Source organism: Solea senegalensis, linkage group LG3 (genome assembly GCF_019176455.1).
Source record: "Solea senegalensis isolate Sse05_10M linkage group LG3, IFAPA_SoseM_1, whole genome shotgun sequence".
Classification (NCBI taxonomy): Eukaryota; Metazoa; Chordata; class Actinopteri; order Pleuronectiformes; family Soleidae; genus Solea; species Solea senegalensis.
The window spans coordinates 3685694-3713165 of record NC_058023.1 but is presented as its reverse complement, the minus strand read 5'-3'; the positions used below and the strand labels follow the sequence as shown (position 1 = coordinate 3713165).

The 27472-nt window shown below is 42.6% G+C and overlaps 1 protein-coding gene across 5 annotated transcripts in view; it reads right to left on the bottom strand.

Moving 5' to 3' along the window:
• Positions 1-226: 226 nt before the first annotated feature.
• The window catches only part of ppp1r12a (protein phosphatase 1, regulatory subunit 12A), a 50620-nt gene continuing 23374 nt past the window's right edge, over positions 227-27472 (bottom strand). Inside the window, exons 4-27 of one of the 5 annotated variants that reach the window (XM_044020629.1) lie at positions 21549-21708; positions 20211-20355; positions 20041-20115; positions 19866-19957; positions 19611-19768; positions 18546-18667; positions 16344-16568; positions 16170-16261; positions 15613-15729; positions 14327-14479; positions 13445-13609; positions 13176-13343; positions 11635-11725; positions 11114-11296; positions 10786-10960; positions 10221-10342; positions 10079-10144; positions 9007-9023; positions 8805-8919; positions 8622-8726; positions 7524-7571; positions 5951-6001; positions 4284-4543; positions 227-789 (exon numbers count right to left, since the gene is read on the bottom strand). In XM_044020629.1, the coding sequence (XP_043876564.1) occupies positions 4406-4543; positions 5951-6001; positions 7524-7571; positions 8622-8726; positions 8805-8919; positions 9007-9023; positions 10079-10144; positions 10221-10342; positions 10786-10960; positions 11114-11296; positions 11635-11725; positions 13176-13343; positions 13445-13609; positions 14327-14479; positions 15613-15729; positions 16170-16261; positions 16344-16568; positions 18546-18667; positions 19611-19768; positions 19866-19957; positions 20041-20115; positions 20211-20355; positions 21549-21708 (2783 nt within the window). In that variant the 3' untranslated portion in view covers positions 227-789; positions 4284-4405. Of the gene's footprint in view, positions 790-4283; positions 4544-5950; positions 6002-6369; positions 7374-7523; positions 7572-8621; positions 8727-8804; positions 8920-9006; positions 9024-10078; positions 10145-10220; positions 10343-10785; positions 10961-11113; positions 11297-11634; positions 11726-13175; positions 13344-13444; positions 13610-14326; positions 14480-15612; positions 15730-16169; positions 16262-16343; positions 16569-18545; positions 18668-19610; positions 19769-19865; positions 19958-20040; positions 20116-20210; positions 20356-21548; positions 21709-27472 lie in introns of those variants that run through there. The other 4 variants (XM_044020633.1, XM_044020632.1, XM_044020634.1 and 1 more) reach the window with 4 other exon arrangements.

Here is a 27472-nt window from a genome sequence, read left to right as displayed (position 1 = left end):
TGAAAGCTTAAATTCCACCAGAAAAATTCAGATTTTTCTTTTCTTTTTTTTTGTTTTCCCTCTTGGAGGAAGAAACGCGACAGGGAGTAAAAAAAAAAAAAAAGAAGAGAGGAAGTGTGTGTGTGGGAGGGGGGGGGACAAGGAGAAAGAGGTGGGGCGTGGCACGGCACACAACACGGGGAAGAAGGGGGAGGAGACTGTGGCACAATTTTTTTTTAAAATAAACAAAAATCAGGTGTTGGATTATAATCTGTAATCTTCAGAGAGAGAGAGGGAAAAGAAGGAGAAGAGGAGGAGATGGATGTGAGTGTTTGTCCTTTTTTTATTTATTCGTCTCTTCTTCCTCGTTATTTACATCTAAGGCTTCATTGGTTAAATAGTTTCCAGGCGTTTTTTTTGTCGCCGCCCACAACGCTGTCACATGCTGCTCACACACGCACACACACACACACACACTCTTTTCTTTCGCTCTGTAAACTCGAGTGGTTCTTTCAAGATGAACGGATGAAGATGAAAGAGAGAGAGAGAGAGAGGAGGGAGGGGCGTCTTTGTCTCTGATGTCTGCTGCAATTAATAATCTAAATGTGCAATTCCATTAGTCACTGCCATGGGGGGAGAGAGAGAGAGAAAAGGGGGGAGGTGCAGAAGATGGAGCAGCAGGTGGTGGAGGAGGAGTAAAGAGTGAGGGTGGGCGGGGCTTCACTACTTGGAAAGCTTGCTAATGACTCGGATGAGTGCGCCGTTCTCGTCCTTTAGTCTCTGGTTGTCCGATTTCAAGTCCGGCAGCATCTGAGAGAGAAACGAGAGGAGGAGGAGGAGGAGGAGAAGAAGAGAGGGTGAGATGAGTGTCCACAGATAAACGTGTCCGGTTAATTGCAGCCTGTGGAAGCGATGAAAAGCCTCGCTCTCGCCGCAGACGCTGCTGCGTTCTGTCGTGTTTTTGTTTTTTTTTTTAATCTCAGCGTTCACGGACGACGCGGTCGGTCCACGTATTTTTCCCGCACACGTGAGGTTTCACGCTGAAGACACAGAGAAAAGACCCGTTGATGACGATGTTAACTGGTCTGAGCGCGAGAAAAGTCCGGGTCAGAGTCGTTAACGCTTTAAACACCGAGCACGTCGCAGACAACATGCTAGCACGTTCTGCAATTTCGCAATGGTTCGTGCCTTTATGTAAAACACCACAAAACTAGCAAACCTGCTCCAACAACTAATTAAAACTAACTCATTTTTAAAAACAAACAGTCAAAAATAAATAAAAACTTTATACTAATGAAAATACATGCTTTTTTTTTGCTCCATTTTTGGTCGCCACCACCAATATTTCTCTTTTCATCAGCATCTCACTGCTCCACTTCGTGACTCAGCTGGTTTTTCACTCACTATGACATCACTGCGTGGGATAACACGACACGTCGTCCAGCTTAAGTGGCATAATTGTGTGTTTATTTCTTTGTTTCTTCACAGAAAAAGGCTTCAGACAGTTCCTCCACTCATTGTGCATCAGTCCACCGACTCCCACAGACACTGAGCCCTGTTATTGTATGACATTTTAGAGGAAGCAGAGTTTCCTTTGTCGTCTTAGAGTAAACGTGTCTTTTCCTGCAGTTGTAGCCTCCGATTTATACTTTTCAATGTCTTCAGATTAAGAGTAAATACTAAAAATTGCAGCGACGCGCGTCCGTTTGATGTCGTTAAACGTCAACGTCATCATCAACACGTCTTTTCTCTTGAGCGTCACAGGTGAAAAATAGGTAAAATGGTGAAAACCCAAATATTGACATGACAGAGAGGGGACAAAATGGACGCCATTAAAAAACACACACGACAGAATGCGCGCACACACACACACACACGTGCCACATACTCGTACGTAGTCACACAGCAACTCTCGTCTTTTCTTTTATCTACTTGCTTTGCTAAATCAATCAAGAAATTAAATCAATAAATAAGAAGTCACTTGTTTTCCGGGTGATAAAAGAGTAAAAGTAAAAGCGCTCACACACCACAGGCCAAAGTTCAGGGGAGATTAAAGAAAAGAAGAATGAAGCCATGCAGCAGCAGCGTCTGAGCAGCTGCTCCACAGCAATAACAACAACAACAACAACCAAAATACGGTATTGATTCAGCTCTTGTCATCACCGTATCAATATCTGGACTGATTTGTCTGTACTTACTTAAAGGAATCTTGATTTAAATGCTGCTTTGTGTAAGAAATCTATCATAATAAGTCGTAATGTGAGTGAGATTACGCGAAGACGTGAACATAGACTTTAAAACATTAAAACAAAGAAATTTGTCAGTGTTTATTTTTGGAGGACAAATAAAGGAACGTGTGAGGAATGAAAAGTGTAAAAGGAGGAGGCCAGGAAGTGTAAAAAAATTATTTCAAAATAAAAGCTTGGTATTCATAGGGAACGATGTATATACTTTCAATGATTTTTCCTACATTAAAATTGATAATTGTGTGCTCTTTCCAGTGAGCAGGTGTCGGGGGGAGACTCTTAAATCATAATAATTATAAAGGATGAATTATGCGCGAATGTGTCATTAAAGCTGCTGCAGTAGCAGGTGCTGACGTTACAGGTCGCTACAGCTGCTCATTATTATTTATTATTTATTAGTTTCCTTTTTGTCGTTCACTTCGTTTAGTGTCATATCTTATCGATTTTTTTCCTTATAATCTGTATAACTCAGACCCTTTAACGCTGCTTTTAGTCCGTGTGCCTAATTACTTTGTGTTATTGGTTAAAATAACAGCAATTTTACATTATTTTACATAAGCTATGCCGATTTCCCTGCTAAAACATAAACACCTTATCACTTTAAGAGACAGCAATACATCCTTTAAAACCACAATAATAGTTTTCTTTTGAATGTTGCCTGTCAAAATGTGATTATACTGTACATACTCAGTAAAATCTGACAATTTTAAAATGAATTTAACATTTTTGTTGATTAAAAAGCTTATATTTAACTAATACAGAGGAAAATATCCTTCAAATCTGTCTACTAAATAATGCATGCATGGGATTTGGTGCTATTTATTTAACTTAAATAACAATTTCTGTTTATTTGACAGTGGCAAGTGCGAGTTTGTTGGAGGATTCATTCAAATTTCATGTTCACGGTTATTTGAGGAAAAACGGTTTTGGTCTTTGAAAGATTCGGGCCAAACATTTGACGCTAAACTAAAACAAGAAAACAAGTCAATGCAACTTCATGCAAAGAAGCCAGAACAAGCCAAACAGAAGAAGTCAGCTCCCTCTGAAGGAAACATCACAACTAGAAACTGCAAAAACAAAAAAGTGGACACTTTCCTTTACTGTACATGTTTGTTTGTGTGGATTATTCACACGTGGAGACGATTTAAGACCTAACTGTAACTCACCTTACACTCAAAACTTCAGGCTACATCCACACTACTACGCTTTCAGATAAAAATAGTCTTTGAATCGAGGTAAACTGTGTCTGTTGTTTATTTCGTCTCAAAAAGGACTGATGAGAAGACGCCAATGACACTGAAAGTCTCAAGAGACGAGTCACGGTGGAGAGTAAACCATCAGGAAGTGAACGTGAGTAACGGTGTCATCATTCAATAAAGATGTGCGCTAACACAATTACTTTGGAAAGTAATCCACTATTTCGCGACTTTTACTGTGTTTTCACGCCCAAAACTTTGCAGGCAACGTTATTTCCAGGAGTGAGCAAAGTTCTGCTAGAAGCAAAGAGGAGGAGCCATTTCCTCTTTACCATCAACCACAGTTTTAGTTCAAACGCATTGCTGCCTTGTATCTTTTAAGGAAGGTAGATGGAAGTCGACCCATATAAAACTGTCCATGGCCAATCGCAGTTTATTAGCCGATTTTGTTTAATTCCTCCACCTAATTAAATGTACACTAAGTTTCTAATAATGCCGATTATTTAAAAAAATATATAGCATACATTGGTTTATTCAGATGGGCTGATTGATCTGGCTACCGCTAGTCCTAGAGCACCAGGTGACCAACTTTAACTCCGTCCTCCCATTTTTGAGTGTCTCTGCATGGACGCGACAGATCTTAGCCACATTTGTTGTGAAAGCAGTAAAACATAAACGGTAAGGTAAGAACATAGTCGTATGGATGCAGCTTCAGTCTCAGGTGGTGGATTTTGTGCTTGTAAGAAAAGGAAAGTGTCCAAAAAAAACCAAAAACAACAACACACTCCCCAATCTGAAAACCAAAAGCTCTGGGGAGGCAGAGGGAGTGGAAAAAGTGGCGTTTGGGCGGCTGAACACCTGCCTGTCTATGGGTGCGGGGCAGAGCGCTAATGGAGCATGAGAAGAATGTGGATGGGGAGGGAAAAAAGGTGAGGAGGAGGGAGAAGGAGGAGGAGGTGGTGGTGGAGGAGAGACGGATGTGGCTTAGAGGTCGACGCTGGGCAGCTGGCTGCAGGCGGACTGCGAGAGCTTTGCCACCACGCGGGCCAGAGCCCGGTTCTCAGCCTGCAGCCGCTCCTTAACCTGCCGCAGGGCCTGAACCTGCTTTACCTGGGGGAGGTTCTGCAGGGAGGGAGGGGTGAGGGGGGGGTGAGGACCACAACACAGGAGAACAAGGAGACACCGGAGGAGGAAACGATTGAAACAGAGGAGAGTGAAGGAATGGCAAAATTAAAGAGGATTAATGGAGGACAGGACGATTTAAATGAAGAAGAGGAGAAGAGGAGGGGGCCAAGAAGAAGGAACAAAAGGGAGGACAGAAGGAAAATTGTTAGAAAAATGGGAGAAAAGGAATGATTAATTGTTTTTTTTGTGGGAACAGACGAGATCGGCCCCTAAAAACAAACACAACTTTTGTTATCACAGCGATGGAGGAACACTTTGTTTTCCCTCTCTCCTCCTCCTCCTCAAAAAGCAGTTCTTCTCCAGAAAAAGGAACGTTTAATTGTCCGAGAGTTTCGGACGCTGTGTCAACACAGATTACAGAACAGCTGACCTCAGCTGTGGCCTCAGCAGATTAACAGACGCACAAGAAAACACGGAGCAAGTTCTTGTTTTTTTTGTTCTTTTTCTGAGAATTAAACTTGTGGGTTAACAAAAATGTTGTTCTTTTTATGGGAATAATCATATTTAGCCTTTATTCTATTTTGGTCATTTAGTCTGGTTTGATTTAAGATGGGTTGTGAAATCATCTTTCAATAAGCAAAGAATTTAGTCTATCGCTCATCAAAAAGACACAGAAAAACACACTGCGATGATATTTTTAACGAGAGAAAAGACCGATTATTGTTTTTTTTGTGCCGTGATTGCTGTAAAATCTGTTTCTGTAATTAATTTTGTTTCAAAACTTACAGTTTTATGGGAAAACAAACAAGTAGGGTGTTACTTTTGTACTTCTGTCGCGACTTTCTGTCAAAAAACCTGACTCGGAGTTGGGCGTTTCTAACCAATGCTGTTCCAGAACACAATCCTGCACACAAAGCTTAAATTTTTTAAAAACTCATGACTTAAAGTCGTCGTGTGTCATCTGGGATGTAAAAACATAACATTTTCTCACAGGTGAGGTCAAATTTAGCCACTTTTTGTGCAGCCACGGGACCACGTGCAGTTTTTTGTTGCTGTGTAACACGAGACGATTAACAAAATAAAAGCACAGTCATGATATTTTCCATTTCTACCTGTTGTTTTCTTCTTTCCAACTGTTTGCACTGACTTTGGCTTTAAATTTCTCTTTATCCTTCCAGTTCTGTGTACATTTTCTAAAAAGATTTAGTGTCATTCTCAAGAATGTGAATGACCCATAATTTTCTATAAAAAGGAGACACTTGTGGGTTTAATTTAAGCTCCTGTAGTCGCGGCTAACTCCAAATCACCGCCTCCAAACAAGCTGTGACAACAGTAAGTGTGCGTCAAACCCTACTGTACACGAAGAGAAGAGAAAATTCTGCGTGTGTGTGCGCACTACAGTACCTTAAGTTCCTCCTCCATCTCAGAGATCTTCCTTTCTAGAGCTCTTCTTTCCTGCGAGGCGAAGGAAAACAGGGTCAGACTCTCAACTCGCACGTCACTCAGCGGGCGAGGAAACGGAAAAGGACACACACACACACACACACACACGCAGAACTTAAAAGTTCACACTGCAGTAAAATGAAGAGGTGTGTGAGTGAGGTGGTGAGGGTGCAGCGATAGCTCACACGTTGCACGATCTGTGAGAGGCGTCTGCAAGCAACAGCCGGATGAGAATCAGTGATGGATGATGATTTTTAAGATGTTTAAAAGTGAAAAAAAAATTTGTATGCAGACGTTTAAAGGATGTGTTGAATGAGTTTATGAAATTATTATATGACAGAATGTCTTTTTTTGGCATTAAAAAATTTATTTAATAAATAAACGACATTCTCATAGTGTGAGGACACAAACATGAAGGTGAATGACGATGATGATGATGATGTCGTTGGCTGCACAGACGCCAGCATGATTAACAAACGAGTGACTTCAAATAAAAAAAATAAAAGAAAGCATGACAACATACACACGTGCGCATGTTCTTCAAATGTGGACAAATTTACCAAAACATTTCCTGCACAAATAAAAAGGTCCAGTGTGAAACATGTTAGGTGGGTTTATAGGAAACTGAATAGAAGGCCTATAAATGTGTTTGAGTGAATAATCGCTTAAAATTTAAAAAAGAAATAGGGTTTTGTAGCCTTAAAATAAGCCGTTTATGTACTTATTTTGAATAGCAGCCAGAAAGTTAGATCTTGATTTTTGGAGTGTCTGTTCAATATTTGTGTTAATAGATTTAACTCATTAAATTACTTTATCTTTGTTTTTTAAAAACAAAAAGAAAGAAGTGGAAAGTCTGGAACTCAAAGATATAAATGACTTCCAACATGTGTGGTTTAATTGGCCATTGGCAGCCATATTTATTGTTGATTAACTTTCTCGGAACAAAAATTGTAAATTGTAGAAAGCAATCAAAAAAAGTTAATTATCACAAAACTGTCACTGTGTTATGAACAAATCTGTGTTGTTATCTGCAGTCTCACCATTAGATGTCACTAACTCTTACACACTGGACCTTTAAAGATTGACATACTTTCACGCGCACACACATGGGAAAACAACAGTGGTGACCACACGCTGCCTCTGAGGTTCAAATAAAATGAAATCAAAAATAAAAAAAAACACGTGATAGAGAAGGTGGCGGTGTTCTGGGTGGCGAGGAGGGAGGACGTCACTGCCCTCTGACCTCTGACCCCCTGAGCCTCTCGGGCCACAAGGGCACGCGTGAGACGACAGGCAGCAGCAGAGAGAAGACTGATACAAAAAAAAACTGATACAGGGGAGAATTCATACCGCCACCCAGATGATAATGGGGCCTGCTTGTCACCTTCAGACATAAACCCATCGGCAGTGTTACCGTCACGTTTAAAGCAGGTCAATTTCATTTATTTCTATTTATTTTCTTAAGCTTTAAAAAAAAAACACAGGTTAATATAAATTACGAGTAAAGTTTATGACAAAATACAGTCGTTCTTACCCTTTTCTCCATCTCGAGCTGTGATCGGTCGGCGTAGCGTTCCTGCCTCTGCAACCACAAGACAACACATACACACGTGAATAATAAATCTGGATTATGTTATTATTACGATTGATTATAATAAGAATCGCAAACAAGATTATTCAGAGAACACAGCACAACACACCAGAGGAGAACATAAACTACAAATATATTAAACAAATAAACCTTTCTAATGTTTTTTCCCCAGCTGCTAGTTTTAAGAAGATAGCAGCTTGTTGCTTAGAAGCTAGCTGCTTTAAAAAGGAGCTGATAATTATTATAAAGGAGCTAAAAAGCTAGCTGCTAGTTTTAAGAAGATAGCAGCTCGTTGCTTAGAAGCTAGCTGCTTTAAAAAGGAGCTGATAATTATTATAAGGAGCTAAAAAGCTAGCTGCTAGTTTTAAGAAGATAGCAGCTCGTTGCTTAGAAGCTAGCTGCTAATTTTAAGAAGATAGCAGCTCGTTGCTTAGAAGCTAGCTGCTATAAAAGGAGCTGATAATTATTATAAGGAGCTAAAAAGCTAGCTGCTAGTTTTAAGAAGATAAACAGCTCGTTGCTTAGAAGCGAGCTGCTTTAAAAAGGAGCTGATAATTATTATAAGGAGCTAAAAAGCTAGCTGCTAGTTTTAAGACGAAGATAGCAGCTAGTTGCACAGCTATGCTAGCAGTGAAAGTTTCTAGGAACCTGAAAAAAACAAACCTAACCTCTATTTCAGGTCTAAGCATGACATGTATTAATATTTGAGGTGTGTATTTGACTGAGATGATACTCAGAAACTCAGAACTTTTCCTTTGTCGTCATCATATACCAGGGGTGTCAAACATACGGCCTGGGGGCCAGAACCGGCCCGCCAGAGGGTCCAATCGGCCCACAGGATGAATTTGTTAAAATTTCACGTATTTATTTTCACACATTTATTTCTAAATGTGTCCATGCAGTACGATGATGATCTGATTGTAACATTTCAATGCCTTCTTGACCCAGGAATCCAACCCACGTCACCCTGAACAGCCAGAATGAACACCGGCAGCTGTTTTCTGTATATAATCTGCTATTTCGATGATTTTCGTCTCGTACCTGTGTGGCCTTCTCTAGTTGTAGCTTCAAGTCTGCCAGCTCCAGGTCCGTGTCGCGTAACTGGGCCTTCAACTTCTCGTTCTCGGCTAAGATCTGCTCATAGAGCTGAAGACACGGGCGAGTCAACAGGTGCGTCGAAGAACAAATCCACCCAGCGCTGTATGGGGGTTAATTAATTTATACCTTTTTATAGTCTGTGGTGTCGTCTCTGTCCAGTCGGCTCGAGTATGGCCTTCGACTCTCGTAGCTACGGCTGAAAAGAGTGTCGTTGCGGTCCATGGACGAAGTGCTCTCATTCCTGAAAGGGTGAAGACGCTTTAGAGGCACAAAAGTGATGTCTGATAAGAAAGGATGTGATGTAAGGAGAGGGGGGGAGGAAACATACCTGGACAATCTGTCACTCTGTAGGGAAACAAAAATAAAGGGAGAATTAGCATAAGAAGACTTTGTCTCATCAGGACAGTGTGGACAAGTCCAACCGTGAATCGCATTAATATATTTACACCGAGGGTCTCGTTTCTTAAAACAGATGCCGGTGTTCCCCCGAGGCCCGCGCAGCGTCTCACATCAGATATGGAGGTCGTGTCGGAGGGTCGCACTTCCAGCTATTTTGAAAGTGCAGCAGTCTGCTTCCCGAGGCTTATCGAGCGGCACCACAACATATCTGACTCAAACTCTCCAGAGAGCCTGGGAGAACTTACACAAGCAGACCGTAGCCAGGGAAAACTACACTCCACATGTGTTTGTTGTCTAATCTGCTGTCAACGGGAATTTATCCGAGCATCCTTTAAAGCTGCCGTAGGCAAGAACTCTAAGAAACTAGCTACGTGCTGAATACATGTGGGTTTTTATGAAGCTTATTGTCTTGAATGTCTTTCTTTTGAAATGGGACTTTTCGAAATATTGCAATTTGAAAATTGCAGTAAACCATATCGCGATTTAATTGAAAGTTCGATTAATTGTTCAGCATTTAAATACCGGGAGGAGTCGAATGCTTTTCTCATGAGCATTTGAGACAAACTACTACAAAACTAAACTAAACTATGGGCACAAACTCTAAGTTATTCCAGTTAAAATCCCCCCTTTACACGTCTCTCATCTACAAAATTCAGTCCATGCCGTCCCACTGAACCCTGTGACCCAGACTTCCTCAACCCTCACATGTTTTCAAAGCATAACGACGTACGGCTGAGTCGACTGGTGGTTTGCAAGGTCTCCGCGGCAACCAGACAATGACCGGAAGGCGGAAGACATAAAAAATTCAAAGGCCGCAAATGGTGAGGAGGAAAAAAGATAAGAGTGAGGGAGGTGTGGTGGTGAATTAACGGCTGTGCGGGACAGAGCAGTAAATATCAAAAAACATGGTGGACATGACTGGCCTTGACGTGATGAGGGACGTCACGGGGAATCAAATGGAAATCGTAGAGGGTGTGAGAGTGTGTGAGTGTGTGTGTTACCTGTGGCTCTCTATTGGTGCTGCTCTCCTCAGAGTCCGACTGCTGCTCAGGGTCATTTTCATCACCCTGGAAGTAAACAAGGGTTATTAAAGTCTGTGAATGGCTGCTGCGCTTCACTAAGATTATGATTATGAATACTTACGTCCTGGGTCCAGAAGGAAACCCCGGTGGAGCGTCGCTTCTCGCGGGGCCGCCTGCGATCCCGTATGGAGCGAGGCTGAGACTTGTCCTCTCCCTCCTTCTCCTCCTCCTTCTTGTCTGCTTCTGAGCATCGAAGGAAATGAAGTTAAAAAACAAACAAACAAACAAACAAACAGTAAATCGCAACACCAAAGATTGAGTTACACACACCTAAAAAAACACCTTCAAACACATTTTTTCTTTTTGCCTGAAAAATAGGTGCAAAGACTGGTCAGGAAATAATGCAATAAGGGCAATAATTAGTCACCAACAACTAAAAAAAGTTAATAGTCCAAATCAGGAGTGTCAAACATATGGCCAGCGGGTCAGAACCGCTGGCCATATGTATAAAAGGTGACTTAAGCAACTATAATTAGAGGTACTGCATGTGGTAACTCCTCTCTTTGTGTTGGAAAAATCTATGCAGCCTTCTGTCAGCATCAAAACTCAGTGTGGGCTACTGTAAAAACAAAATACTCTGGTAATCAAATGTAACCTTTGCTCACAGAAACTTCTCTTTACTTTACCTTTTTCGGTGTCTCTGGAGGAGCGGCTATAGGAGGAGGTGATCCCCGACAGGCTGTTGGGCCTGTGGAGGGAACTGGAGCTGGAGGACAGTGTGGAACTGGAGTAGGACGGGGTGGAGGCAGTGCTGGCTGGGGAAATGGCGGAGGTGGAGGAGGACGATAAGGACCGGTAGCGCTGGAAGAGAGAGAGAGAAACGACAAGATAAGAGCGATGATGGAGGCAAATATTTCGAGGTGTGAATTATGGTGCTTTCGATTTGTAGTTGTGATTCTGAATATCTGAGGTCATGGGGCTCTGGAAATCGGATTGGACAAAAGAGAGAAGAACCTCTTCAAAGCTGCGGTACTTTGACCGGTAGTCGTCCTCCTTGGTCTCGGTCTCCTTCTTCTCCTCCTGCTGCTTCTCTTTGTCCTGCTTCTCTCGCTCCTCCTTCTCCTCCTCGCGGGTCTTGATGGGGCGACTCCGCCCGATCGTTTTCTCGGCCTCCTGCAGGTCGGTCAGAGTCACGCCCTGGAAGAGAGAGGAGAGAGAATATTTAAGCCTCGTGATGTGGAGACCGTTGCTGGGTATGAGTTTTATGATTCACAACGTCACAACAGCCGAATCACCGTCGGCTTGTAAAACGAGCAGCTATTTGTAATAACGGAGACGCTAAGTGCTGCCAGTGTACACAAAGAGCACAGGCTCGAAACAACATGATAACAAACGTTTACTACGCGGTCTCACGTCTCTATAAAAGCACAATTCGAGCAGCTGCGGCTGCCGATGACGATGACGAGACACCGGCTCTGTCAACTCTGTGTAAAAAAAAAAAAAGGAGGAGGACTTTTGACGTTTAAAAGACGAACCTGAGTGGACCTCCTCGACTGTCGGGCCTGTCTGGAGCGAGCTTTCCTCTGGGACTCGGACTCCTCGTCTCGCACTGGCGTCAGGTATGACCTGATGTAAAACACACAGAAAAAAGAAATCAAGGTTTAATTTGGTGTAATTACTTGATTCCGTCATGTTCCATATTACCCATAATGCCCAAGGAGCTCAACTGGAGACTGCAAAGCAGTGAGAAATGACCTGTTGCTGTTGGCGTCTAATCTTAACCACTGTTGCAACGTCTCTCTCCTTGTTTTTGGATGTAAATCCAGTTCTGTTGATTTTGTTAAACGTCTACTTTGTTAAGTGGAGAAGGATTTAAATGAATAAATTAGATAAGTTACATTCAAATCGATCACAGAGGACTTATGAGTTATGTCGTGATTGAAATCTCTACGTTTAAGGAGCTTTTAAGGAGATTTCTTTGAAGTCAATCGGTTCATTCTTGTCTGTGTCCAGCAGAGTGGAGCTTTGGCCTTGAGGAGGAGAATGTGCAGCTTCTGTCCACCTTCCTTATAAGGAGAAGTCGCTGGAGCGGCCCCACAGCGACGGCCCCCACTCGCACCGTGACAGGTGGCTTATTTCAGCACAGTAACAGGAAAACGCGCACGCACACACACACACACACACACACACACTCTCCTACTCCCACAGACAGACGCACGACAACTCTTCCCTCTCTGCACTTGTGTGTGCAAAGCTGGAGATATCACACACACAGACACACAAACACACACCCTTTTCTCAAACATAGGAAATGTGTCCAGATTAATGTTTGAGTGACGGAGGCTTTTTAGGTTAAAGCTCTTTTCTTTAAACGGCTTACATAAATATTACATTCAAATATCTGGACGTGATCATTTAATTTGTTAATAATAACAAACAAAGTCAATAAATATAGTAAGTAAACATTGTAGACACTTAGTCGCCACTACAAACATACTGAACTAAACATACACCATATTTACAGCGACAAACAACACATTTACATAATAAAAATGATCATTAAAGTCTTGAGCCGACTTCTAAGAGGGAGTGTGTCACATTTTCTGAGAACCACTTCACCATGACGCAGACTTTTCTGGCTGTAAAACTGCAGTTTGTGTTCACCGTTCACTCCCTCACACCAAAGCCCATAGAGAAAAGCGACACAGACACTGCTGGGCTACCGCCATCTCATTAGGTACGTTTTTTTGTCACTAATTTGTTCAAAAATAAATACCAAAAAAGGCATTTCAAACACTGCGGTTTACAAACTTCAGTTTCTGGCCAGGAAAAGTATATTCAAAACATTTTAGACTTAAGCAGACAAAGATTTCATTAGGAGAGCCTTATTTTAGGTGGCTGAAATAAAGTTTTTCCTTATGTCCCTGCTGGCAGCCATTTTATTAACCAGCTTCCTCTTTTTTTCCTTTTTTTTAAACCAAAACTCAGCTATAATGTGAAGTAAAATTTAATTTATGGGCTAATTTATGTGGTTCTGGGTCAGGAGTGTGCGATGGTGAAGATGTGGGTGCGTTACCTTCGTCTTTCAGACGTGGGGACAGTGCCAGCGGTGGTGGTAGTGGTAGATATGGCGGTGGTGGTAGTGGTAGACGCGGTGGTCGTGGTAGAGCCAGTGTTCATAGTTGGGATGACGGCAGCAGACTCCTTCTCCTTCTCCCTCTCTGCACTCTCCTCTGACCAGTACCTGATTTTAGAGTTATTTGAGAGGTTGAGAGGTAACCAATTGTTGAATAAAAAAAATATAAGAATAAATAAAGGGAGAATAAATGCTGCCGTTGCCGTTACCTGCTGGTGAGACTGGTGGAGCCAGTGCGTGTGGAGGAGGAGCCCAGGCTGGAGAGCAGGCCGCGGTGGCCTGTGGGCGAGGTAACGGATGACGAGGTGGTGGTGGTCGTGGAGGAGGACGTGGTCGAGGAGCTCAGGTCCTCGTGTCTTCTGCCAAAAGAGCCGCTGCATGATTTTGGTCAAGAGAGAGGATAAAGTGAGACGAGACAGAGCGCGGTTCAAGTAGAGGATCGGAGGTGAAAATACGACTAACGAATCAACTCTGAAACCGTTGTGGTAAATGACAATTAACTCTAAATTATGTGAAGATTGAATACTTTTAAACATCTTTTAACTTCAACTGTATGTTTTTACACATCCAAGAGTCTATTTAATGTTAAATTATGCAATCGTGTGTGAAGTCTGAAGTTATTCCTGGAGTTGGGTTTAGTTTAATTGTCATTATTAGTAAATATCATTGTATACAAATTTAAGGTACCTTCACAGTATAAGCATATAAAACCAGAGTTTAAAAAGAGTTTTGCATAGATTAAAAACCCTCGCAATAATAGGCCCAAGATTCTGGAACTCCGCACCTGAAGAAATAGTACATGTATATCTGTCTCCTATTTAGCATTAATCCTTAAATGACTGCATTTTCAAGCATGTTTTAATGTTGTTTTAATGTTAATTAAGCAGTCGTCTGTAACAAGTGCTTTTTAAATTAAGCCAGATGTTATCTCTGAGTGTATTAACCTACTGAGGAATCTCTTCAAACCAACAAAAAAAAATAATTGACACGTATGCAGAGCGTGGACACACACACACACACACACACAGATGACAAGTGGGTATGGAGACGGTGAGCGTTGCCCCCCCCCCAGGGTGAGACGGGTGGTGTACCTGCGGTAAATGCTGTAAGACTGGTAGTAGGAGGTGGGCGGCTGCCAGGGTTTAGTATTACAGGCGTTAGGGTCCAAGCTGGAGGTGGACGAAGACTTGGCCGGCACGTCCCGCGTGCTGCCGCTCCGCCCTAGCGCTAGTGTATGGGACGTGCTGGTGTGGCGTTGGCAGGTGGGTGGGTGGGGAGCGAGAGAGGCATGTTAGCGGTGCGGGCGCACACACATACACAGACAGATAAAAGAACAGAGGAGCACGTATATATTTACAAGCTTTGACAAACTACTGATGCGTTCATGTCACATGGGAAGTGGCTGCTGTTTTGGGTTTTTATAGGTTATTGTTACAACAATCACCTTACGATCTCAGAGCTGCAACTAAGGATTAATTTCATAATCGACAAGTCTGTTGATGTTTTAATGGTTTCTTTGTCAATTGGAACAAAGAAACAAAATAATTTATTCACATTTAAGAAGCTGAAACAATCAGAAATCTTGTTTTATCATGAAAAAAAGCTTCAACCCAAAATAGTTGACGATTACGTAATTGTTTCAGCTCTACTTGAAGCACTTGTCTGTTTAGTTTCAGAGACCTGTTACTAACGAGGAAACACGGTGGTGAAAAGAAGAACAAAGTAACTCAGAAACTGCTCAGTTTTTGCCCAAAAAAGCTCTGGAGTCTTGAAACAAAAACAGAAGCAGCTGCATTTTAAGACTTTACAGTTTTTAGACACAACACAATGTCTTAATGCAGACAGCAGGTGGAGCGCCAGTTAGCATCCTGCTCCCGACGTCACCACAAAGACTTGAAGAGCAGCGGGGACCTAAAAAAACCTCGATCCATTTAGACTGAACAAGCACTCGATAAGCAGCAAAGAGCTATAAATGCCACTGAAGTCAGATTTAAAGATGTAATTTAAGGCCTGAAAATTATAAGTAATCTAAACACCATATTGGTGATTTTCCCATATGACATGAATGCAGCGCACGAGTCCAAGTCTAGGTTTCTGTGCCATGACAGGACAAGTACAGTCATGCAACACAATCACATGACAGTGATAGAAACAAATGATAATAATAAAAAGCCGCATTGCGATGCTTTCTCGGCAGCTGCTGTGCAATAAAGCATGAACATAAATATCGCTAATGACAGAATGCAAGCACAGTGTACTGTGTTTGTCTACATCGTCGTGACGATGACGACGATGATAGTGAACACATCAGATCAGACGTGAGGAGCAGAGGGGATCTGATGGCGGGTTTCGTTTAGCCCGCGATTTCGGGGCTAACCTGCGCTGATAGCTGGAGGTCCGGTTGGTGGAGGCGCTTCCTTCGCTGTTGTTCTTCAGGTCGTCGTCCCAGCGCCGCCGGGTGTAGGAGCCGCTGCGTATCAGAGCAGTGGAGTCCCTGTGGAAGCACAAGGCACAATAGTACGCCTGGTTTCGCCACACACTTCTCTCATTCACCTGGGATTCTGGGGGAAAAAATCATGGCGCGTTTCCACCGAAATTACCCGGGGAAGTAGAGTGTAAGGGGAGAAAGGGGGCTAAAACTAATTTCTCAGCCTGCTTTACATCAGACTAACACAATAATTCCATTAATCCTAACATCAGTGTATATGCGCTGACGAAGAAGGGAGGCGTCTTTGCAACTCATCCAGCTTTCTTCCAATTACTGCTCCTTTGTGTGTAAAATATGGCAAAAGCAAACAAAAAGCGGTTGCTCAGGGTGACACACACACACACACCATGCAGAGCAGGTAGGTGTGTTTTTTTTTTCCATCCCTGCAATACACAGCAGTGGGCAGCAGGAGCTGCTCATGCGTGAACACACAGAGCCACTCTGACCTGTTTTCCTTCTCGTCGATGTCTGAAGTACTCGCCAGTCTCCTGGGGACGTTGGGGGTCACGTAGGCGAGTCGTGTACTCTTGTCCTTTTCCTGTAGGCGGAGGATCAAACGGGTGATCTGTGTTACATTTGTTTTGAGATGTTTTCACACAAAAAAAAAACCCCTCACGGACCTTTTCTTTGTCCTTGTTGTCCAGGGTGGAGGAGAGGCGAGGGCTGGAGGCCGAGCGCATCACGCCCGTCGTGTCCTTCTCCCGCTGAGCCTCCTTCGTGGCCGTGATCTCCGCCAGCGCCCCGTAGCTGCCCGTCTTCCTCAGACCCAGGCGCCAGGAGGCCGGCGACTCGTCCTTCCGCTCCTCCTCCACTTTAGTGGAAACCTTTCCAGCAGGCTGAATGACCTGGAAGGGACACAAGGGCAGGGATTAAAGAAGACGTATGTATTTACAGTTATAAAATATGTTGGTTTTTTTGTTATAGCAGTAGTAATAACAGTTTGGGTGTCAAAGGGCTGCAAATTCTCAAGATTATTGGTCATTTTAAAGGAAGGACATGCTGGTTAAAAGGAATAATGACATCCAGATTTAATATAAGAATATATTTGGAGGCTTGGAATCAGGAACTGGAACTGGAGTAGAATTAGAAGCCAGTGTGTGCCAGGAACCAGTTACCAATGAGAAAACTGAGAATTTTCCTCAAAGATATTTTGTTTTGAGTCTGTTTTTTAACTCGACTCGATGCTTGAAAAACACACTTTTTAAATGTCAAATATTTGACAGAATTGATGATCTTAAACAAAGAGTCAAGGCTCGTTCAACTGGTTGGGATTTCGGGGTCACATTTTTGGCCACAAAGAGCAAGCAACATAAAAAAAAAAAAACCCACAGAAGCCACACAGACACACGGTGAAAGCAGGACGAGGACGGTGCATTTAGGTGCAAACACGATGTCGGGTCGACGAGTGAAAGTCAGCGATAACTGGATCATCAAGCCCGGGGACAATTAGGGGAGTGTTAAAACAATGTCGTCAGTGGTACGGGTGCGTGTGTGAGATTGGGAGGGGAGAGAACAACTCTGCTTCACACACACCGATGCCTCACCATGGGTTTTTTGGGCAATAGAGAAATGCCAGTTTTGCGCAAGCCTTGACGCCACAATGCAGGACAGCCCGGCTCCGCCACAGGCATGAGGGGAGTAATATATTCAGACTAAAGCCAACCAAGACAAGAGCCCAGAGAGGGGAGGGGAGGGGAGGTCGGGGAGGGAGGGGAGGCCGGGAGTATGACAAGAGGTAAAGACAAAGAAAAAAAAAAAGCCAGAATAAGACAGAAGCAGCAGCAGCAAAAGAAAACACACTTTACAGCAAGGAAAGTTTTTCTTTTATTTTTTTTAAAGCCCTAGTCACACAGCACAATGCTCACTGCCAAACCAGCAAGGGTGGTGGTGGGGTTAACAAACATCTGGTAGTGTCAAAACCTGGTTAATGTTTTGCACACTCTTGTTAGACAGGAGACATTGTGATGTGCGAGAGCTAGGCTTTAAAGAAAATAGAAATGTAAAAAATAAAAAAGAGAACAGAGCAGAACAGAAAAGGTCATTGCAAGAGAAGAGAATAAAGAGAAAATAATAAAGTCTGTTGACAGGAGGATAGCGAGTGCTAGAGGGTGCCAATTTCAAAATAAGATGCATTCATGAGAGTGAAATTATGCAGCATCGAGGTTTCTAATGAAGTCTCATTTGATTACATGTTAAATATAATATTAACGTCCCTAACTTTCGGTGTGAACTCTTTTTTTTAGCCAAAAGTCATCAAATTTGCACTTTCTGATAAATAAATATAAGGTGAAGACTAATGAGGCCGAGAAAGACAGAAATAAGGACACAAATTTAGCTAAATTAAACTAATAAATCCCACCTCAGAGTATTTACAACCTAGTGTGTAATACTTTAGCAAATTTAAGATTTTTTAAGGCCTAAATTTCATATTATATATTAACATTTTTAGACTGAAGGAAGCAGCAGCCTTATTGTTGAATTTCACCACTAAATGGTTTGCCTCGATTTTGCCAGCAGAGGGCAGCAGACCCAAGCGAGAGAAAAGAAACAACTGCCACCCCACATGTACTGTACCTACTCATCCTGAAGAGACGGACTAATAATAATAATAATAATAATAATAATAATAATAATAATAATCCCACCTGAGCAGTGCCTTTGTTACACCATGTTTGTCAAAACTGATAGATGCTGGTGGATTTTATTGGTTTGTGTATGAAAGGAAACGTTCCCCAGCAGCTTCGCGTAGCACACGAGGCGTTCAAGTGTCTGCTAATCGGAGGAGTGAAAACTGCCGTTGTCGTTTTCATACCACATCATACCTTCTTCACCGGCGACGTGGGTGTCGGCACCTGGTTGGTCTGGATCGTTGGCGATGTCGCGGTGATGCTGGCCGGGACGGGCGTTGTGCTGTTGCTCACCGATGCCGAGGGCTTGCTTTTGTCTGAGGCGGCAAAACAACAAAACAAACTACGAGTTACCACTGATGACCAGTGAAGTGTCACACTATTTATGTACTTGGGTTAGGGCGTTCTTAAGATGATGCAACCACAAAAAAAGGGTTTCGTGGGGTCATCGCGACCCTTGACCGATAAATTCCAATCAGGGTCGTCCTTCGGTCCAAGTGAATGTGCTGCTGCTTTTAATTCTGCCTCTGTTTGGTCTTCGAGTACACCGTGTTCTTTATCCATCCAGCGAAACTGTCAGACCCCAACTGAGGGAGCGTCCGTTTGTGTACAGCAGTAGCACAGACGAGGGTGGGTGGGAAGAAGGGTAAACGCCATGAAACTGCTCAACGACTGGGGTTTTTTTTTTGAGCAGCAGAATTCACTTCTGCAGGCGTCCCACTTTACTAGCGCAATGTTGCTATTGCCTCCACCCGTCTTTGTGTGAACTCATTTCACAATGGATTGAATAATAGCAGATATTTGTCTACATTTAAATGTTACAAACTATAGAGTTTTATGAAATTTGACCATCGAGGTCAGCATAACTTCTTCTCATTCTTCTGGCTTCTCCTTTTAGGGGTCGCCACATGCCTCCATTTTGCCCTCTCCCTTGTGTCCTCTTCTGGAACACCGACTTGTCCTTGTGTCCTCCTGCCCAAGTAGCAGAGCTCCGTCTTCAACATCCTTTATCCAATATATAACCTCAATCCTCTCCTCTGCACGTGACCAAACCATCTCAACCTTGTCTCCCTTACTTTATCTCCAAACCGTTCAACCTGAGATGCCCCTCAAAATATGCTCACTTCTAATGGCTTCCATCCTGGTCCTATCTTCTCCTAGTACACTGTGCACACATTACAGTAAATCAGGATTTTCCGAGTGGCGATGACGAGCAAAGTCCCTTTCGCTTTGGGGGGGACATGATTTAGCGACTAGTACCTGCTTCAGTCTCCGACTCGGAATCCTCTTCCTCCTCTTCCTCGCTGGAGCAGCTCGATTCGTCCTTCTTCCCTTCCTCTTCTTCGTCCACCTTCTCCGGCTCCAGGGTCTCGATGCGCGGGGCCGTCTTCTCCGGCTCCAGGAGCAGCGTTTCTTTGCTGCAACACAGAAAAAGCCATCGCCGTTTGTAGACAGAGGACAGTCGCGCAAATTATTGGAAAGAAAGAGGGCGTAAAAACGTTTTCTTTTTTTTACCTCTTGAGCGGCTTCAGTGATTGGTTGTTATCCCCAGTGGTTGTTGTTTCAATCAAAGGAGATTTCTTAACGTCTTTCTTCTCACTCAAGAGCTGGAAAAACAGAAACTGACTCACCTCAGGCTTTCACGGTAATTTTTTTTAAATGAAAAAGCCGCTAATGAAAGATGACTCACCAGATTCTGTTTCTTCTGCAGTTCCTCTAAATATCCCAGCACGTCTTCGTCTGATACGTCGAAGGCCGTCTGGCCCTGTGGGGGAGAGAGAGAGAGAGAGAGAGAAAGAACGAACATTAAAATACAAGTCGTGTAAAACGAGTAACTGCACGGCAATTTAAAATACCGACCATTTTATTCATGACGTCCATGTCGCATAGATGCTCCACCAGTATCCGACACGCCTCCTCTTTGCCCCAGTGTGCTGCTGCATGTAGTGGAGTCCAGCCGTCATAGTCCTTAATATTTACATCATACCCTGCTTGGATTAAAAGCCTACACAGTGAGGAAAGGGAGGAAAACAATGGGGTTTTTGTTAGTTAGGACATTTTCTCACATTTCTTAACTTATGTTTTAAAGGTGTTTCGGCTTTCATAAGTGAGTCAAAAAAACATCGTTGGCGTCTCCAAGTACAGCTGGATGTGGCAGAGAAAATTTAAAGCCTTAATATTTCGGCCTATAAATCTGCGTCCTCGAGCGGCGGAGGCTGCGTTAGATCAGCGCGACGGAGACAACGTCGGAACAACGGGACTCTTGACGAGACGCAGAGACGGGAGACATGTTTGTATTCGGCGGAGAGAGAGAGAGAAATTCCTGATGCTCGACCTCGGCCGCAATCTCGACTTTAAACAGTATTTATATAATGTAAAAGTTAGAGGCTGAGCTTTATGTAACAGGCTGTAAACTGTGTCGGTCTGAGCTCCGGCAGGGACACTGTGAAATGAGGTCTGCTGTTTGTGGTGGATTTTCAGACAGAAATTGCTCTGTGAACAGGGATGTACAGGGTAAGGATGAGCTGACACAGTATCAGTATTGCGCTGATAAGTGGCCAAAATAATGGGACAGGATGTACTGTATGTATCATAAATGCTTATACATGGGGAACATGATGTAAAGAGAGAGTGTCATGCGAAAACGAGCTTCAGATGTTCGAGGTCGACCGATATGGGTTTTCTACAACTGATATTTGACGCTGCTTTATACGTGGACTATTTTCTTTCTGGGAGAGGATGGAATAAACCAAAATATAATCGTGTTAGACAAGACAAATGGTCCAAGTCGGTTCCAAACGTTATTTGCCAGAAACACACTCTTTTTACAATTTTTTACGGATGCTCGTTACAGCTCCAACTTAAACTTTACGCCACCTGTTCGAAATAATACTAATAAGTAACAGCCCTAGGTTGGAGCATTACGTTTCTGTTATGACTATGTAGTAAACGGATCAAGACAAATGTCTTATTTATAGCGAAAAGCTTGTAATATTGGCATCATATCGGACACCTAAATTCCCCAGCTCAAAAAGCTATTGTCTGCTATGCAAAGATTTAATATCTTTAAGTTCTTATTCCTGCAATTGAATACAGAGTAGTGAACATTAAACGTGAAAAATTACACCACAAAATCAAATTGCATACTGAAAATCTTTAAGAAACACAACTACAGCTATGGTTCAGCCAAGTGCTTACTTTAAAACCTCAACGTATCCCTTGGCAGCGGCTACGTGGAGCGCCGTTCCTCCGGACTTGGCGTGCCGGACGTCCTGAATCTGGCCGCTGTTGAGCCACTGCCGGGCGTCCCGCAGCATGATCCGCTCCTCCTCCTTCCGGGCCGCCTCGATATCCACCCCTAACATTGGAGACAGAAGGACGGGCGAGATGTTAGAACGTGACGTCCAAGTTTCCAGCTGTAGCTGCCCGAGCTGAGCCGAGGCACATGGCACAATTACAGTGGAGATATTTATTAAGAGTTCTTGACTTAAACCGCCTGCAGCGCGGTATGCGAGTGTTTGGAATACGTTACATTAGTCCGTGACTTTGGATTATGGCAGCGAGAGCCGTGTAAATATTTCAGGCCATAGCCATGACATGCAGCTTCGCGTATGTAATCCTGCTATGACAATGCAGCAATAATGATAGCTATGACGACTCTGTTACATAAGCTGCCACCCGCTCGACCCTGTGCTTTTATTAAACTGGGCCTCGGTGCTATTTATTGGTGCTCCAGAGGAGAGAAATAGAGAAATAGACACAGCATTAGTCTGGAAACCAAAGCTCTCGCTCTCCACTTTGACAAAAAACAGGTTTTTGGAGCCAACAATCTGTCAATTCAGTGATGAAATAATAGCTGCTAAGACACCGGCCTTAAGCCAGTTAAGTGGGTCAATATGTCTGTGCTACACGCCGCATGCATGAACGCCAGGAGTGAAAAAAACGGCCCTGCGTCGTTTCGCCGACACCTGGCGGGAAGGCGAGACGGTCTGAGACGCGCCGCTGCACGATTCGACTCGCCGGATCGAGCGTCAGCTGTGTTGAGCTGCATAAACAGTGATGCGAGAGGCGCTCTGAGGAACGAGCCAAAACGTCAGCTGATATTAAAAAGGGTTTGTTGGGCTTTTTTTGTGCTTGTCACATCATCAGTCTTTTCATGACACCTTTGAAAGACGTCTTTTTCTCCCCCCACGTTGTCTTAAAACAGTAATTCATACATTTGTAAATAAATGTCTCTTGGATTCAAACCATTGTTAAATAAGATCGATTAAGCTAATTGTAATTAATTGTTGTCAAGTCTGATGCAGCCAGAATGTGCCAGTTAAAGGACTTTTTGGTATCCGATATACCAGGAGTGCTTGGGCCGATAACCAAGAAAAGTGGTCAATTAGTTGTTGTAGAGGGCGCTAGCACAGAAGTCAAGGAGGTAGAGGCGTATTTATCGGCAGATCCTGGTGTGTTTGCCAATATCCCATAATACATTTGGAAGCCAATATCGTGCATCCCCAAGTTTGGCTGACGACAAAGAAAAAGCATCTGCAAAAAGTGTAAGAAGTGAAATCTACTGCCTCCACCCGCCCCCTGCGCTGCTACTGTATACACACAAACGCTCCCTCAGGCAGGTTACCAAATGTTACGCAGTGCATCTTTAAAATAGCACAGGCGAATAAAAATAAAATCCTCTTTCCACTACATTAAAAACACAGTCTCCCATTGAGGAAAATAAAGGGTATGTTCCGGCCGGGTTGAGGACTGGACTTGTTGCTCATTAAGAGGATTACGGAGCTCAAGTCTTAAGAAAGTGAACCCAAATGGGATGAAGATGACTCAGTGTCTGAGTGTATGTTTGACTGGATTTCAAGTTCCTTCTCAAACGGCGTGTGTGTGTGTGTGGAGTGACTGTGGAACAGTAACTGGACCTACATCTCACCGTGGCAGGCCACTGAGTGAAGCCGTAACTCAGTAATGCCAGCGCTGAATAACGTGGCTTGTTTTTGATGGAAACGCCCACAACTCGAGTCGAATGATGACACACTCAAGTCATAATAAAAAGTCATAAAAACCAGACACACTAGTACTTATAGTACTAGTTATCGGCAAACCTCCGACAATAGGACTAATGACTAAAACAGTAGGCTGAATAGGCTTCTACTTCCTTGACTTTTACGCCCTCACCAAACATGATAAAAGAGCAGCCTTTGTAATTTGCTAATTGCTGTGTTTTAAATTGCTCATCCCTTACACGTATTTGATTGCTTTTTAAAGCTCCAGTGTGTTGGATTTATGAACTATTGGCAGAAATGGAATATAAAATAATTGTACTGGTGTTTCACTGACTGTACAATAACCTGCATGTGTGATTTATTGTTTTCTTTATACTTACATTCTCTATTGATTTCATTGCACAAACTAGACACGTTTTGAGTTTTCTTTTATAACTGAATGAAACTTCACCAATAGTGGTCACTATATCCTACACACGGTCCCTTTAAATTAGGAATTGCTCCAGTGCATCAGTTTTTGTTTTTTAAACCCATTTTATGACTTAATTTGTGTTGTTGTTTGTTGGGGCCATTGGATGCAGCGCTTAGAAAATTGTAATAAACACAAATGATAGTGTAGATATTAGGCAATGGTTGACATGCATATAAAAGAAAAACATGGCATTCTAAAATAATCCAACTCCTCAAATCTCGAGCGATTTAAAATTTAGTGTAGCATACTATTGCAAGCTTCTCCAGACGTCTAGATCCTCGCTTTAATCGAGTTAAGACACACAGGAATGCCATAATTCAAGCATTACAAAAGCCACACTCAATCTATTAAGGGAGGGCAACATAAAGTGCATATATATCACATGTATTGTGGTAGAAAAACAATGTAGACTTCATCAGGACAGTTCAGTTTTAAGTGAGGAATGGGAGCTGGCCACTTAGGGTTACGTCCCGTGATCATTTGCCTACAGTGAGTCTATAAAAAGCAGGGAGGCCTCTAAGTAGGACTTCGGAACGAGAGCTGAACGGGAGAGTTGGCAGCGGTTCAACACCAATTTTTTTTTTTTTTTACAAGAGAACAGCACATCTTCTACAGAAGCATTAAGATAAAAAAAAGAAAATCCAATAGACCATATAAGGACTTGCCTCCTGCTTCACCTTACAGACATTTAACCGTCACTGGGAAAAGTCTAACTGAACGCAAACACCATCGTTCCAACATTTCATTTAAAAAGAGTTGGAAGATGAGGCACAATGTGAGGAACATTTATGAGCGTGTCGACCTTCAGTAGTACGTTTAAAGCGACAGAGAGCAGCATTCATTCAGCGGCAGGTGGACTGTTTGACCCTATCCAGGGTCACAGAACCAGATCGAAAGGTAGTTTCTGCCAAAAGGGGGAAACCACAGCCCTCTCTGTAACAAGTGTAACCTTATAACTGATTGGTATCACTTTTGGAGGGCAGAAAATCACATTACAAACATACAGGAAAGGTTACACAACGGCGTGTTGCATAACGCCGCCTGCTCACTCCAGCACATATAGGAACAACCTGTGCATTGTCCGCAGCTCGTAAGAAGACGAGAGAGTTTTTTTATGACTGAATAAAAATACATCAATGAGCCATATAATTAAAACAAGTTGTCTGGTTTAATGTCATGGCTGTATATGTACACATACACGCACATGTGCAGGTTGTAGCATGAGGCAAAGCAAATGAGATAAGTCAAATAAAATGCAAAAGGTTTTGTCCTGAATTTAACTGGTAACCTATTGGTATTGCAATCGTAATGTCATTAATTTTCAGTGTTACAGAGAAACAAATGTGCTATTGTCTCATTGGGAAGTAAACAAATAATCCATGTGATTAAATTGTTGGTTTGTGTCGACCAAATATTAAAATATTTTAAAGGGGAGAATGTGAATATGAAAAGATTTTTTTGAGACTTTGGTTTAACTTGTTTGTTTTAACAAATTGTGTAGTCTATTAGAACGCCTTAAGACACCACCTGTTATGGCAGATCCATGTGAATTCTTACTGTTCACAAAAATAAAAATGAATTTATGCTGTTGTGAAGATTATAATCGTGTTAAATGACGTTCGCAGAGGCAGCGGTCAGGTGCTCTGAAGCAGGCCGGCTTTCATCTTATAAGGAAATCGGAGAAATTGAAGGTGACACTTGGAGATGCTTCAGTGGCTGAGAGTGAGACGAGTCTCTCCACTGCTGCGTCACACGGAGCGTAAAAGCATGTAAACAGCACATTAGGGCCCAATTATCACTACACGTCATGTGCTTTCAAACACTTGGACCCTACTGTAACGCTGGGAACAGTCTTCAAATGGCCTGTTGCTCAGAATGAGCAGCACTTTAGACATAAAGTCCTCTAGGGCTGTAACTGACGATTATTTTCATAATCGATTAATCTGTCGATTACTTTCTCAATTAATCCAGTGATTGTTTGGTCCATAAATTGTCAGAAAGTGCTCTCAAATGTCTTGTTTTGTCCAAAAACTAATCTGTTTTAATAATTTCTTTGTGATATGGAGCAAAGCAACCAGAAAATATTCACATTTAAGAAGCTGAAAAAAAAATCAGAAAACTTTAATCAATTGTCAAAACAGCAATTGTTTCCCTTAAGTCTTCATTTTAATCACTTATCCAGATGTTTGTTTTCACTTGGCTGTTGGGGGAAGCTCAACCTTGCACCTTAAAAACCCTAACGACACAGCCTAGAAGAGCATCAGACTGACGATCTGAAGACAACCAGCAGAGGGCGCTGTGCGCACATCTTGGTCTGGGATCTACTAAGACGAAGTAAATCCTGGTACACCGGGAAAAAAGAAAACTGTGAAGTTTTGTTTTGAGGTGAAAACTGACGACGTGGTTGCTACGCCCTTGAGTGTGCTTTGATATTTCTGCTGACTCATTTTTGTTCTAAGGGAGGATACTAATTACTAAAATAAAGTAATTATTTCATCCAATTAAGCAAGTCTTGTGACGCCCTGCCACAACCTGATGTACTAATCGGCTTCATCAACTGCATTGTGGAGATGAGCCTGCATTTCTCTACAGTCCCTCTGTCCTAAGCAGCTCCCCTACTTCATGAATCCTGAAGTCCTCCTCAGAAACACCACTGTGAGCTTCCTCTTCATACAACGCCACAGATACAGGCGATTGTGGTGGTGGGAAGCCCACCTTCCATGTTTGTGCGATGCTGTCATGCCGTGTCGTGTCTAAACACTGTGTAAACCACGCCACGAGGACTTTAAAAATCAGTGCATGGTCATGTTCTGATATTCTAGACCTTCTAACAAGGTTGCTGTTATCAAAGACTTAAATTTCACACCTTACTGTAACATCTTCTAAAAAGGTAGCATGTTAGACCAGCCAACCTTTATTAGTGAAATGTGAGGCCCCGGAAAAAGCACCAGCCCCCAGCCTGAGGCAAGTAAACATGTCTGTGCGTGGCCCCCTCGCTGTAGCAGAGGGCCCCCCTTTCATCATCCGAAAAAATGCCCTGGCCAAAAATAGAAAGGCCTGATTTTTCAGTTTTGAATCATCACATGAGAGCTAACAACACAGCTGGACTCCCTTTTTTTGTATTACGTAAGTTCACTTCAAGCTGCAACTGCAGGGGAAAAAGGCGGGTGTAGGATGACTAATAAATACTAATGCAGGCATGAAACTGCGCTGGAGGCGCCCCCCCAAGCCTTTAAAGATAGATTACACAACATATTTTTGGTTTTTAATGATCAATTCTTTCAGAATAACAGTTTAGTAAAATATCTAAACTTCTAATGTGTGAATCTTTTTAAAGAAGAATCTATTTTAATGATTCTATTCATATCTATCTATATATATTTATATACTTACAATAAAGGTATTTCCAGTAGAGCTGAAACAATTGCTCAATTATTAATTGATTACTAAATTAATTGTCAGCTATTTTGATAATCGAATCATCGGTTTGAAGCTTTTTTCTGATTGTTTTAGCTTCTTAAACGTGAATATTTTCTTGATTTATTTGCTTGTTGGTGTAACCTTTCCTTTTCGTTTTATTTTAAAACAGCGGCCACTTTGACATCAAGTCAAATAGTGTTCATAATAACATTGAAGATAACAACACA